The 14708-nt window shown below is 44.5% G+C and overlaps 1 protein-coding gene across 1 annotated transcript in view; it reads right to left on the bottom strand.

Moving 5' to 3' along the window:
- Positions 1–14708, bottom strand: part of MTHFD1L (methylenetetrahydrofolate dehydrogenase (NADP+ dependent) 1 like) — a 184770-nt gene that overhangs the window by 34507 nt on the left and 135555 nt on the right. The window contains exon 26 of the mRNA XM_045805348.2: positions 12686–12838. Coding sequence (XP_045661304.2) covers positions 12686–12838 — 153 coding nt within the window. The remainder of the gene's footprint in view (positions 1–12685; positions 12839–14708) is intronic.

Here is a 14708-nt window from a genome sequence, read left to right as displayed (position 1 = left end):
TTGCTCTGATTACAGTTTTAATTGTTATTATCTTTATAATTTACGCCAGCATCCCTTTCTTTCTAGCTGCTCTTCTATGCATTTTTACATTGTTGAGTTATGGGCTATGAATCTCATTTATTTTCCCACTAAGCAAATCAATTATTTCTCCAAGTCATTAAACATTATAAATATACAAACACGGAATATATTTAGAGGCAATCGTTCTGGTCCTGAAACTATCTGGACTTTAGTATCTTTAACCCTCCCTTCAATGAATCTTTTTAAAAATTACCCATTCTGTTTAGGAGAAAAGAACGGATTCTTTTGGGGCTAGGAAGATGTCTGCTCGTGTGCTCATAGATGAGATATGGGAAAGAAGAGTTTCAACGGCAGATCTGTGAACATTTGCTAAAGGAGTGCAGGCAGGGTTTTTGTTTTTAGAGCTATGATACACGGAGAGCAGTGTCTGCATGTGGATAACCCGGGAGGAGGACGGCGTGTCAGGGAGAGACGCAGGGTAGGCTGGTGCACTTGAGATGAACCGGACACTCCATCACCGTCCCCAGCTTGAATCTGTGACCACGAAGACGTGCTAGGGCAGGATTTATGGGCCAATGTTCTCTCAGCGCTGCAGATACTCCCCATCATGGCTTCCATGTCTTATTAACTACTTACTGTCCAAATAAAAGAAGAATCTGTCTGAAGCCATAATCTGTGAACTTAATGAAATCTTCCTAAACCTTCTGTTCTTTTTCCAGTGATGTGGTGGCGCCCATCATTTTTCCTCCCTCTGTCTGAAATACTTCCTACTCCACAGAAAGATATAAGGTTCCAATTTATGCCTCGAATGAAAACTGAAAGGGGTTCAAAGAAGCCAAATAGATGTCCTGTTGGAATCCCATTGTTAGGTGGTTTGGTGTCTCTTCTGTGTCTTCCTGCCAAAATGATTCCATGTCCAAAATGGAGCACATTCCATTCTTTATGACAAACTTATCAAAAATAAAATGACCTCCAGCTGTCAAAACAGCTTGAAGAAGGTTAAGGTTATTATAAATAATAGAGAACTTACAGCCATCTATGTGGTGATTTTTACCCACATGAAAAGTATGGGTAAGTAAATAGTTTTTAATCAGCATGAAGGAGTAATCTGCTATATTCATCAGGGACGGAAGGCCAACAGCAGCGTGGATCTGGGAGCTGGACCGCCCATCCTCAACCTGACCTTTAGCAGACCAGTCCTTGTAACCAGTATTTGAGGGACCAAACTAAAAACTGTCTCTTAATACGAGCGGTAGTGAGGATTTTTCACTGCTCAAAAGGAGCCTTTCACATATCATTGTGATTTTATAGGTTTGATGACAAGTTAACTCTTTGCCATTTGAAAATAGCTTCAACCACGCCATAAAGAAGAGAGCGAAGCTAACGGAAACTCAGGTTATTGGTCCCAGGGGACTTACAATAACTGTGATGGAGCAGCGAAGAAGATGAAAGCGGAGGATTCTAATGGACCGGCAATATCAGCGCACGTCAGACAACGCACGGCGCCTCAGAGAAGATTACTTCCTTCATTTGTAGGCCAATTCTCTTTATTTGTGTAATGTAGTTTGAAGCAACTTTAAAAGCTTTTGATTCGTAGCAAATAACAGCTCACTCAGAAACCAAATGATTGAGGCTTAATGACTAAATGGATAGAGAAAGAATATTTCTCCACTCTCCTCACAGGGAACCATCAGTGCCGAAGCAACGCATTTGTCCCCTGACCCAGCCAGCAGTTGCCCATGTTGACACTTGGTACAAGACCCATCCTGTAAGGGCTCACACAGCCTGGGTGATGGAAACTGCTAGAAGTTTTGTTTCTCTGATTTAAAAACAATAAAGAATGACCTGGAGATCTTGCATCGTGGGCACACGGGAGGTGGTCCTGCACACCCCCTGGGACCTCCATTCACAGAGACTGCTAGGTTTTGAAATGGTCTGCTCACACCAGTCCAGCGGCTAAGGTCTTCTGATGGCCCACTCCCACTGTATTCAACTCCCAGCAAGGGCCACTAAGGCCCTCTGTGGTGGGGCTCCTGCCCACTGCTGTGCCTGGAATGCTTTACCCAAGCCCCCTACCCCCATAAGCACTGCTCTTTTTCAGGACACCTCAAGGACACGGCTGGGAGGTTCTCTGCATTGCTGCCCCTTCTCACAGGAGACGGGAGTCCTTAGGATCCCTCCGCACCTTGGCACCCTCAGGCACTCCGCAGGCACGCATGCGTTCAAGTGCCTTCCCCCGGCATAAAGCATCTGGGGCAGGGGTTGGGTGTTTCCAGTCTTGGTAACCTCAGTGCACAGTGCCAATCAGACATGCAAAAATGTTTTTAATTAGAACAAAATTTAGAAATTGTACATCACTCCAATGTAAAAAGCTCTCCAAGTGTCACTCCTGGCCCGTCTCCTGAACTCTGGAAACTAATTTCTAACTGTCTCACAGATGACTTGACAGGAAGTTCAATGGGCACCTCAGACAACATTTAAGTCTCCACGTTCATGGCCACAGCAGCTTGCCATCTTTGTTCTCTCCAGGTACAGCCTTCTAGGTCCCAGAAGGCACCTGACACTCTTTCCTCACATTCCATCCGTTGTTGGCTCCTGTGACTTCTACTGGTCTCCCAGCACACACACGTTCCTCTCCACTTGCCCTGTCCTTGCCCTGTCACGGGCCCATGACATTCACCCAGGCCCCTCGAAGTCTCTTGGCCTTAGTCTCTCTCTCCTTCAGGAGATCACTACCAGTGTGGTTCTCTGCCCACAAAATCTCAAACGCCCTCTTACACCTCAGTATGTCATTCAGAGCCATCATCTCTTGAACCAATCTTCTCAAGTGGCCTTTGCTTTCTTTGAAGTTCTATTGCATTTATCATTTACACCTTTCTTTCAGCAAGCAAACGCACAAACTAGTTGTTGTAATTTTGAAAATGTTGATGCCTTATTAATCCAAATATTCTCCACCCCCCCTTAGGGTGACATCACATTTTATGCTTTGTTATGTGTGTCAAGGCTTAACACGCCTGGCGTGATGAATACACACTGATTGATCCATGAAAAGAAAATATCAAGATGTTTAAAATCGACGTTATTCTTGAGTAAAGATCTCATAAGCTTTACTATTCGGAACACTAGCCCTCTCCCTTGCCATTTATCATCAACCATGCTCTGAGGGCTGGTATGGAGAGTAGTGAGCTCATCTGTATAAAGCACTGGGAACAGTGTCTGACCCGTGGTTGAAATAGCCATTACGTGGGGGGGGGGGGACGGAGGATGCAGCACACAGGAGGACTGGATACATCTATGCAAAATGTGGATACCCAGTTTCCACACAAATAGCCAGACTGCCAAGCCGTACCATTTGGTGGGATACCTGATCTGTACATCCATATGAAAGCACATTAATAAAAATACATTTTGGACCTGGTTTATAGTACTGCTGGTCAGTAACAGGCTCAAGAAGAAAGGCTAGGGCACTGATTGGGAAAGGCTGGAGTTATGAGCAGATGTGGCTGGAGGACACGAGAGCCTCTGCGATTAGCTCCTTAAAAGACTGCTTTTCCCAACTGGAACTTCAGTTGGGGATCATATGAAGGGTGAGTTCACACTGGCACAGAATTCTCTTGCTCTCTGTGGAATTGGCAGGCTACCCACACATGGGCAGCTTCAAACGTACATTCTACACTGGGCTTCCAAAGGTGGAAAGGTCAAGAGAACTGAAGACATGGTCCTTACCCAGGAGGGTCTGGATGAACAGGAGATACTGGGCAAGGCGGCTGGGACAGGCACAGACACCCACATCTTAGCGGGTGTTGCTGGCGGCACAAGGGCGGGGGTGCGCTCGAGTGAGAGGTGGAGTGACTGGAGGTGAGCAGCTGCCGCAGGGGCACCATCTCCCCAATGCCAGTCCTGGGGCGGGGTCTGGAGCTTGAGAAAGTCCGTATTCAGAGGAGAAACACAGATAAATTTGGGAATGGGACGATGGATTTTGGAAGGTGGAAGGAAGCATGGTAGGTCGTTTTTATGGGTCCTATAGTCTCTAAAACTGATTCTTAGGGTTGACATGAGTCTCAAACAGAAGAATGCTGTCCGTGATTGATGCAGAAACTTATGTTGCCAGCCCTAGGTCTCTAGCAGAATGTGGTACCTTTCTTACTAATACTTAATGCAGGCGCCCCAGCAAATTCTTACAGGGGGTTGGCAATATGTCTATGAATTCTCTTTACGGGTCTTCTGGAGACTTTATAAATACCTCCATTTGGTCACTTAATCTAACATAAGTTATATTTCCAATACCTAACAGCTTTACATTTGTTCCCTGATTAAATTAGATCTGTGATTCTCACAGGTATAAAATGTTATGAATTTTCAGTGATACCTAGTAAGGATTAAAGGACAACCAATTCTTTCAAAAGTGATATACAGCAGATTTTTATAGAGACACATAATATGTCAATTCTGTATTTTAACATTTAATCTGATATCCATGGGTGGATACATTAATGAACACATATATATTTAGGCCTGTAAACTGCCATGAGTTCAGATATTATCAATTATATTTTCCTCAAAAATTATAATTGTAGGTTTAAAGTGTGACATTTTCCAATAAATCTAGCTCCTCTATTTATCCATTCCCACCACACCCTGAAACTGATTCTGAGGACTGCTGTGCCCTTTAGTTGGTAGACTGGTATTCTCGTTTGCATTAATATGATTTCCCTTGCATAAATTACTGAGATGCTTCTGATTATATTATATTATATTATATTATATTATATTATATTATATTATATTATATCCTATATACGTTATATAGATTATATTACATCCCAGATTAAAAACTGGGATCTCAAAGTATAATGACTGCAACAAAGAGGCACAGAATAAAGAGAAGCTCCAGGAGTACCAGATAATTCTATGATGCCTTTCAGAAGTTCTGGACTGGGGAATGCCCCGATCATCATGGATGCTCTGAATCCAAACTAAAAACAGGGAGAAAACAAGCAGGCTGTAGATGGAAGCAGAGGAGAAATGGGCCAATACTTCATCAATCCCTAGTGAAAACAAAAAATCAGTATCCCGATCGTAGGCCTGGATGCGTAAGCACCACAAGCACCTGCTTCTCGGTTTGTAGAAAAGGAAGAAAAACCCAAAACGTGGGGATGGATAACCCTGGGTGAAAAGTTTAGCGCAATGACAGAGATCTCTGAAAATGTTATTACTCAGCCTATTACCCCGGCCGAGGCCAATTTCATTTAAAGTGATTTTATATTTATGCTAAAACTAAATTCGTATCAAACTGGGGGAGAAAAAAGATCCTGTAAGCAAAGAGACTGGACGGACCTAGGCAACCTTCTGTGATAGAGGAGAAATGTCATTTTCATGAGTCACAGATCTTCCCCTGTCTCGTCAATCTGATAAACAGTTTCTGGAAATCGAGAGTGCTGCTTGCTGGTCACCTTCCTTTCCCCTAAAACACGTCACACCGGAAGACAGGGACGACGTCTCTCCTACTGGACAGACATACGTGTAGCTGGCCTCTGGACGCTGGGGAGGAAGATGTGGTCACGAAGCGACCAGGCGGTCTGCTGCAGGGACGTCAGCGGGGGACGAGCCAAGTGGATGCCTGAGCCAGAGGAAGGCATGTTTGGGAGAAAGCAGGAAATTCTGATGTAGAGATGAGGAAGGGCAGCGGGAAGGGGACCCAAGCTGGGTGGGGAGAGGAAACCAAGCAGGTCCCCAGGAACGGAGTGAAAGGACACAGGACAAAGCAGGCAGCTGCAGAGGGAGAGCCGTGGGCAGGGAGGAGGCTGGTTCGTTTCAAGTGTTGGGGTAACCTGGGCCAAGGAGCAGGGGAGACAGAAAGGCTGTTTGCAGGACTTAAAAGAAATAAGCTTAGAATTTCTTTGTTTATTTGTAGGGATTGGGGTGGGAAGGCAGGGAAAGCAAGAGAGGGAGGCAAGGAGTAAAACGGAGGGGGTGATTCTGTAGCTTCTGAGGGTCTGAGGGATGCTGCGGGGCTAAGGGAGTGCCGCATGATCTCACGGGACAGTGAGCCCTTTACTACGTGACTGCTTATCCACTGCATTTAAAGTGCAGCCCGGGGAGTGGATGTTTAATTTTTTCACTTCATACCTGACCATAAATCTCTGGAAAATGTGGGGAGCGATACATTTGATTTGAACCTACAAGGTCTGAATTAATTCACCTTCATGCTTAACTGAGTGAAGCAAGTTTATAACCACGTGTCCCTAAGTGGGGCCGGCACACAGAGGAGACAACATACCCTCACCGAGCTTGAGAATAACTTCGTCGCTGACCTGAATCGGATCCAATGGAAACTAAACATTCAGGACATACTTTTATAGTAGAGGGAGTAGAATGGAAAACAAAGTGAGCTTAACCGAAACATGAGAAAGAACAAAACGACCATGACTTAGCTGGGTGGGGACACAGTCTACTTTTTCACTCCCCCCACACCCCCAGTCCAATAAGTCTCCACCCGGCATGAGTTGTGGATGACATCACTCACTTCCCAAATACATTCCATTAGTTTCCTGCTTTCCAGAGCCTGGCCAAGCAATGGGGTCAGTGGCGCACCTGGACAGAGATGGGGCTGGGTCAGGTCAGAGGAGAAATGAAGGTCACACCAGTGCTCATTCGTTTGTTCGCTCCACAAACTGCTCGCTTTACTACTGATCTTTCGGCCCCTCTTGCTTGGATAGACTTGCACACCGTGATGGGTCCAGGCCAGGCCAATCACGGCATGAGCAAAAACGACGAACACATAGGCCGTGCCCACGATCATTGCTCTGCTCCAGAAAGAGCACAGGGACCAAAGTGAAGGGTGTGGGAAGGGAGAAGAGAGCTTTGATGCGCTGCATCTTCTGACCCGCTGACTCCCCAGCCAAGATGTTTTTCTCTGCTCGTCGGTCTATGAGGCAAAAGCACTCAATTTCCATACAGTTTCAAAGAGCTATTTTACCTCCCAGAAACTTCCATCTGGCAGTGACCACCATATGAATACCCTGGGACATCTTAATCCCCTCTGTGTGAACCATGAGGCTGCTTAACCCCCAGATTCTAGTCCATATTCTTGTCCTTGAGAGTCATCATGTCCTAATTTTGTGTCCCATGTTTGTCAATAAAGAAGATTTCATATTCAAGAGGACCTCACTACATGAGGACTTCTAAGTTCTTTGGAGGGCTCAGTGTGATATCAAAGGAGAACAGTCAGATACACCGAACACTAACATCAAATGGACTTCTGGTGGAATTCACAGTTAGTCGGACACCTCTCCATGCCAGCTGTTTTGAGAGTGCAGAGCTGTGTGAGCACGCCTGAGAAGGAAGGACATACTCATCTGCTCTCCACCCCACGACGGTAGCCAAGAAGAGCCCCCGGAAAAATTAGCCTAGAAAACACAATCTTGTGTTTCCATAGCAGAACCTGGGGCCAGCAGACATTAGACAGAACCGGACAAACCACACTGAGGAGTGCATTTCTTATGGGAACATCCTAGGTCCTCTGTCCTTCCTTCAGTATCTCAACATTACAGGTGTTTAAGCACTGCAGGACAGCTGCGATGGGCAAGGTGCTGCAACCTGCCAGATCCCACCTGCTGCACACGTGTCCTGACTCCCTGGCCACTGACTGGCCTCACATAAACATTGTTTCCAAGTACTTTTAGTTTATCACCTGCATATTTAGTGTATTTTCTTTTCTTTTTTTTAAAGAATTTATTTATTTGAGAAAGAGACAGCATGAACAGGGGAGAGGGAGAAGCAGACTCCCCGCTAAGCAGGGAGCCTGACGTGGGGCTCAATCCCAGGACCCTGGGATCGTGACCTGAGCCAAAGGCAGTTGCTTAACCGACTGAGCCACCCAGGTGCCACTATTTATTGTATTTTCATGTTATAAAAGGGATACATGCTTAATGCAAATATTGAAATAAGCAGAAAAGTAAAGAAAAAAGCTATTTATAATACAGCAGCCAAACGTTACCATTTTGGTGCCTTTCTAGTCTTTTTCTATGTGGGGTGTAATTTACTTCTCAATAATATCATGGCACATACTTCCCTTACAGGCTAATATTTTTATGTCATGAAATTTATGCCACATGATTAAAGAGACCTTGTAAATTATAGAAACTTAAAGACAACATCAAAACAATGTGACCAGTACTAGATTCCTTTTGGCCCAAGACTGTTTTGGAGAAATGTAATAAGCTATTAGGTTTATTGAACACAATAAACCATAAGCTTTGAAAGAATTTTGGAAACATAACATAACAGGGTAATCTGTAGAATACAGGGTAGGAAAATCTTGAAAACAATTTGTTCTTTTCTTCCCACATCAAAGATCTGTATTCGCTCAACTATTTCTTACAAGGAGATTCACTAAGTAGTGATGAGCTGGGCAAGAATCTTGTAGTATTTTGGAGCTTTCGATAATACGCCAGAAATAGTACATAAGTATGTCACTAAAGAGAAGCAAGAATACATATGGCACTTAGTAGGAATGAAGATTTATTTTACGAAGGAAAAATTAGCTACAGCCAGATGGGAAACACTGTGAATGCATGTCAGGGTCAGAGCAAAGGCCTCAGATGTCCATAAGCTGAGTAATCCTTGTATTGGGTGTTTCTATACAAACAGCTCAGGGAAGTGAAATGTACTGGTGAAGTGTCTACAGCAGTTAATGGTATTTATCATCACTATTATTATATTGTGTAATAAGTAAATAGAACATGATGAAATAATTAAATGGCAAAAAACATCGGCCTATAAGTAAGGACAGTGGGGGAGGGGAGGTTAAACAGTAAATATTTACAAAGCTAAATCTGGAGGGGGGAAACTGAATTCCCCAGCATTTCACTGTGGGTGTGCTCCAAGTCAGCAGGGCTGGAGATGTTTATTGTTTGAGGACAGACTTGCTTTATTGACATTCTCCCCTTTTAGACCTACTACGTAGCCAGAGGGTGCTTCTCCTTTGTTCTCAAGTCCACAGCTTTCTGTACTTATATGTTCCTTTTACTAGGGTGTATCAGAAGACCCATTAGGGAAGGACCTGATCTTTTTACCTCCACGTGGTTGTATGAGAGACTGAGAAAATGAATGGACACTGCAGAAAAAATAGAGAAACTTTCTGATTTTGCGGTCTGAATTTGGGCTTTCCTTCTGGAGTGGACAGATACGTGTTTCAAAAGTACTCAAATAAGCACATGTTTCATGATTAAGAGTAAGAGTGACTCACGATGCTAGAATTTTCCCACCTGCAGGACCAGCCCCTCCAGTGTCCCCATTCCCCCTTCCCTCGGTCATCTCAGCAGGAAATTACGACACTGTGTCTCCCACACGGGTGATGAATGTTAGAAGCATTTCAGCAGACTGTGGCAGGGGCCGGAATGGGGTCAAGTAAAAGTAAATACCAGCCCTTATTAGGCGATTCTGGCCTCCCCACAGTGCGTTTGCCCTGATCCACGCGCAACTTCCTGCTGGCATGGAAAGGGGACCTCTAAGGCCACCGCCTCCACGTGACCGTGACCGTTCCCTGACCTCCAGGAACTTCTTTAGTCAGACACCACTTCCTTCCTGGTTCACTGACGCTCTCGACCTTGCCCTGAGCTGGGGGCGCCACACGGTGGCAGAGGGCTGTCTTCAGGACACCCAGTGAGCCCATGGCCGCCCCCCTAGGAACGAATCCACACAATCCATTTCCTCTGAGTGAAACGTCAGTGCTCCCATGTGAGCGGCGGGGGTGGCTCTAGAATTCTGATGTCCCAGAACTGCTCTCGCATGTGGGTATGGTGGTGTTGGTGTGGGAGGAGGGCCACAGCATACATTTGCTTAGTGACCACGGGATTTTAGATTATATGATGATTTTTACTTCATGACTATTAAATGTTCAGAACTTTTAAGGTTATCAATGACTGGTTCCTAATTTTTACACCAAACCATTTTCTTTCTAATTCAGTTCTCCCTACCTCTACCAGCTGTAAGCTGCCTGACGTGGGAAGCGTCTTTATTTGGGGGGTTCCCCAGAGTGTGCAGCACAGTGCCTTATGAGCACTGGTTGAATGAATGAATGAATTTGTTGGGTGAGCTACTGCGGGGTTTTGAATCTGGACAAGACAGGACAGATTTTGAAGGAGGCTGACTTTCTCCTCGGCTCCCCCCACCCCCCCGCCACCCCAGGTACGGCCCCTCGTCTCTTGGTCTTCCAGTCTCTCTGGCTGCTCTCCCGGGCTGTGCTCTTAATCCTAAGCAAAGGCCTTCACTGACCAACGCTCAGGAGACTTTTAGCACTGAGGGGCTGCCATCGTTGAGGCCACTCTAAGGAACATAAAAGCAAGCTCTTCTCACTATCCATTTTTGTTAACTGAGGTATAATTAAGTTATACTCAATAAAATTCATCCTTTTGAGGTGTGTAGGTCTATGAGTTCTGACAAAGGTATATAGTCATGGAACTATCACCACAAACAAAATATAGAATATTTCCATCACCCCAGAAAGCTCCCTTGTGCCCCTTTGCAGTCACGCCCCTCCTCCTTCCCACCACCCTCTGGAAATGTCATCCAGCACCCATAAAATTTTAACTCTGCTCCCTGTGTCAACGCTGTTGCTATATCTGCAGAGGACTCCTGTGGGATTCCCTGGTCTCCCTCCAAGACCTCTGACGGGTCCTCCCAGACTCCTTGGAGGGCTCTGTAAATGTCTGTAGACATTTTTAGAGCATCACCCTTCACCCTCTTCTCATTTCTCTCGTGCTTATCCTTGCTTCTTCCCTGTTTGACATCTGCCTTCATCTATATTCTTAAAACTCTCAAGGCCTGCCTTCCTATTCCTTTCTTCTGAGTGTTGTGTCTGTATTTCTAATGGATCCATAGACCACTTTATATAACCTGTTAACCCTCGCAGTTCTCCACATCCAAGCCAGACTCATTTCTGGCTCTGCCAATCTGCCCCCTGCCGTGTTCCTTCCAGGACTGACGGCACTGCCATCCCAGTCAAGCTACAAGTGGCCCACCCCATGACCCCATGTGTAGGTGGCTACCCTTAAAATATGTCTCGAAGTTGCCCCTCTCTCCATATTAGCATTAGTGATCGCAGTGTTGACCTTGATGACCTCTGGCCTCAACTGACATTTCCCTGGCTCTGGCTCTTGGCCCTTTGAACATTCTCCATTGGCTGCCAGAGCTCTTTTGCCAAAATAAAAATCAGATCACCGTCTTCTTCTTCTTGTACAAATACAAAAATCCCAAACAAACACAGAAACCATCCTATAGTGACTCCCCAGGGTGCACAGGAGAAAAACCCAAGTCCCCATTGATGGTAATCAAGCTCTGTAACAGCTTGGCCCCGTCTTGCTATCCCAAGGTCGCTTCTCAGCCTCTCCATCCCATCCAACCCCAGCCACACTGGACTTCTCTGGGTCTGTCACGTACTTTTGTGCCCTTGAGTTGAAAATTCACTGTTGCCCCAGGTCAGAGTTTGAGGCTTTTGTGAGGTACTCTTGATTCTCTTCCTCCACATACCCACCTCTTTCACCCACCTCAGTCAAAGCCGCTCTCGCCATTTCTGTGCTGAGGGCATTCAGAATGCCAATACCGTGCTTTCTAGACACCCCCGTGCTGTGTAAACCTGTGCTCCTCACGCCCCTCCTGGTATCTCCACGCCACAGATGCAATAAAGAATTCAAGAAATGCTTACTGAAAGCATTTTGCCCAACATTAGGTGAAATGTGCAAACATCAAGGCAAAAATTCTGCACTTCTTATGTACTTTTGCCTACCCATTGTTTATTTACATCACAACAGAGCCACATGGTTTATTAAAAAAAATTGTTACAATGTTTCCTGCTTGGACTTGGATCAATCTGTAACAATAGCAATAAGGAAAATGATGACTTAGAATTTTTTTTGTTCTAAATCTAATCCAGGAGCACTCCAAGGATGAGAAGTCAGATTTTGGCCGTTGATGGTTCCCAACGGAAAGTATATCATTGTGTGTCTATAATGAAGCATTTTATGTATGAAGCCCAACATCATGGATTTTAAGTGCTTTGATAAAATTTCACATCTTTGGTATCTCCCTTCCATCCATAAAAAATCTGAAATAACATAATTATCATCCTATAGCAATGTAATCCAACCACACTGTTAAAAATGAAACCGCATTTAATTCGCTCATGGTCTAAGGCAGAGCTTCTCACCTGACGTGCTGAGGAGGAAGGAAGATGGTGAAGCTCTGACCTTCCCGGCCTTTGCAGGCGTCTGGCACGAGCAGTCACCTCCATTTATCTGACTACAGTCACATCTTATCATCTTGAGTACAATAATGTGAAAAAGGTCCAGAGACACTATACTAAGCCATTCCACTGTTTAAATATCAGACTGAATTGTACCAAGTTATTGTCTTCTGAGTTCTATGAGGGGACTCAGTTTTATGACTCAAGACATCCTGAATACCTGTTCTAAAAAAAAAGAAAAAGAAAAACCCAAACCATGACAGCAGAGGATTTCTATATGGTGGAAGAGAATGTTTAGAAAAGTAGCAAATATGATTACTTCCCAACACCTGAGTGGCAGAGTGTAGGCAGAACATAAGGATTTAAGGCATCAGGACAACAGAGCCTGGGGAAGGTTTTTGGAGAATGTTACTCACTCACCGTTCCAACCAAAGGGTAGATGAAACCAGCGCCTATGCTGGCCCGGACATCACTAATGGGCAAAATGAAATCCCTGGGTACGCCTTTCTTGTCAGGTTGGTGAGACAGAGAGAGGTGGGTCTTTGCCATGCAGATGGGCAAATTTCCAAATCCCTGTAAGGAAGGAAAGGAAAGGTGTTCATTGAGCACATATTAGTCTCCTGTGTGTGTCCAACTTGCACTACCCGTGGTCCTCAAGGCTCAGATCCAGGCACACGGCAGGTGCTGGTCACTACTTGTTCACTCAGCAAGAAGATGGGATGAACTCATCGCCACGTGATCGTCACGTGGTTGCGGGTGTCTGTGATTGATTTCGGAGAATTCTCCTTAAGGAAGGCAGCATGACATGTATGTTTGGGATAAAGTGTGGCTATTTTCAGGCAAAGTAGAAGCAAGAGCAGCTGTCGAAACTATTTCCAAGGATATTAATGTCTGGGGCTCAGAAAGGTAATCTGGAGAAAGGCTCCGTAATGAGGCTTTCAGTGACATTGTTCACTCATTCTTGGACGCCGTCAGGAAGCAAAGGGTCCCTTTGTGTTGGTTTATGAATCATGGCTATTTGATCTGCGATTACATTATATGAACTAAGATGAGGTCACTTTTTAAGCCTCTTATTTTTAAGGACCAAAGGCGACGCCTGACCCAGAGTTCCAAAGGTGAAAGGGCAGGAAGTCACATGTGGGGTCTCACAAAAAGGACACTGTCCTCGTAGCCTGGTTCCGATTAAAGGGTACATAGTGTCCCTTTGGAGACTTTGCTAATTAATGGCAACCACATACTGGACACATAACTTTTAAGCAATATTCCCTCAGTAGCCAGGGATAAAAGGAATGCAGTCTTCAGAGGTAACACATGCAGACTTTCTTATGATTCAATCTAAAAGTATTTGGACAATTTTAGGATATTTTCATTTGGGGGTGGGGCTATTCTTTTTGAAATGCTGGCATATTCTCATAAAATGATCAGAATTCTGCTGGGGGACAATCACAATTGCTCTATAGAAATGGGGGCAGAAATGTTGGGTTTCAGAGATCATTCAACTAATGAAATAATTTGAACTGATGTACGTTTCCAATTTAATATTTTGCCAGTACAGATATTAAAAAAAAAGAAAAAAACAATATGGCATATACTAGGACCATATTAGTTCATATAAAAAAAGAAGCTTTTAAGACTGAGAAAAGGGAAGGAACTAATATTAGAATAAATAATAGTCCTTAAATATTATTAAAAACTTGTGAAAAAAAAAAGACTCATGACAATGACCTTACTTTACTCATTTCATTACACACGAGTGAAATTTCACTGCAGATCCATGCCGGTATGTAGAACAGTTCTGGGGAATTATTTATCTTTTAAAGATTTATTTATGGGCACCTGGGTGGCTCAGTTGGTTAAGCGATTGCTTTTGGCTCAGGTCATAATCCCAGAGTCCCAGGATCGAGGCCAGCATTGGGCTCCCTGCTTACTAGGGAGTCTGCTTTTCCCTCTGACCCTCCCACCTCTCATGCTCTCTCTCTCTCTCTCTCTCTGTCTCTCTCTCTCAAATTAATAAATAAAATCTTAAGAAAAAGATTTATTTATTTACTTAAGAGAGAGAGGAGAGAGAGAGAGAGTGAGAGGAGGAGTGGCAGTGGGAGAAGGAGAGAATTTCAAGCAGACTCCCCACTGAACATGGAGCCTGATGCAGGGCTCTACCCCAGGACCCTAAGATCATGATCTGAGCTAAAATCAAGAGTCGGATGCTTAACTGATTGAGCCACCCAGGTGCCCAAAGTGAATTATTTATTTTTTAAAAGCACAGGCCGAGGGCATACATGGAAAATTCTAAGAAAAAACCGAATTGCTATCTTACCAAACTTGGGAGAATACTCTGGTCAGCACTGGTAGTATTTAACATAATGTCAAACACGATTACAAATAGGATTTAGGAGTTGGGAATTTAAAAAAGTAGATCAGTGATACTCATTATGGAGCTCTTTTG

This window comes from Ursus americanus, chromosome 11 (genome assembly GCF_024610735.1).
Source record: "Ursus americanus isolate L20-20 chromosome 11, mUrsAme1.1.p, whole genome shotgun sequence".
NCBI classification, from domain to species: domain Eukaryota; kingdom Metazoa; phylum Chordata; class Mammalia; order Carnivora; family Ursidae; genus Ursus; species Ursus americanus.
The sequence above is the reverse complement of the archived record's forward strand: the minus strand, read 5'-3'. Positions and strand labels throughout refer to the sequence as shown.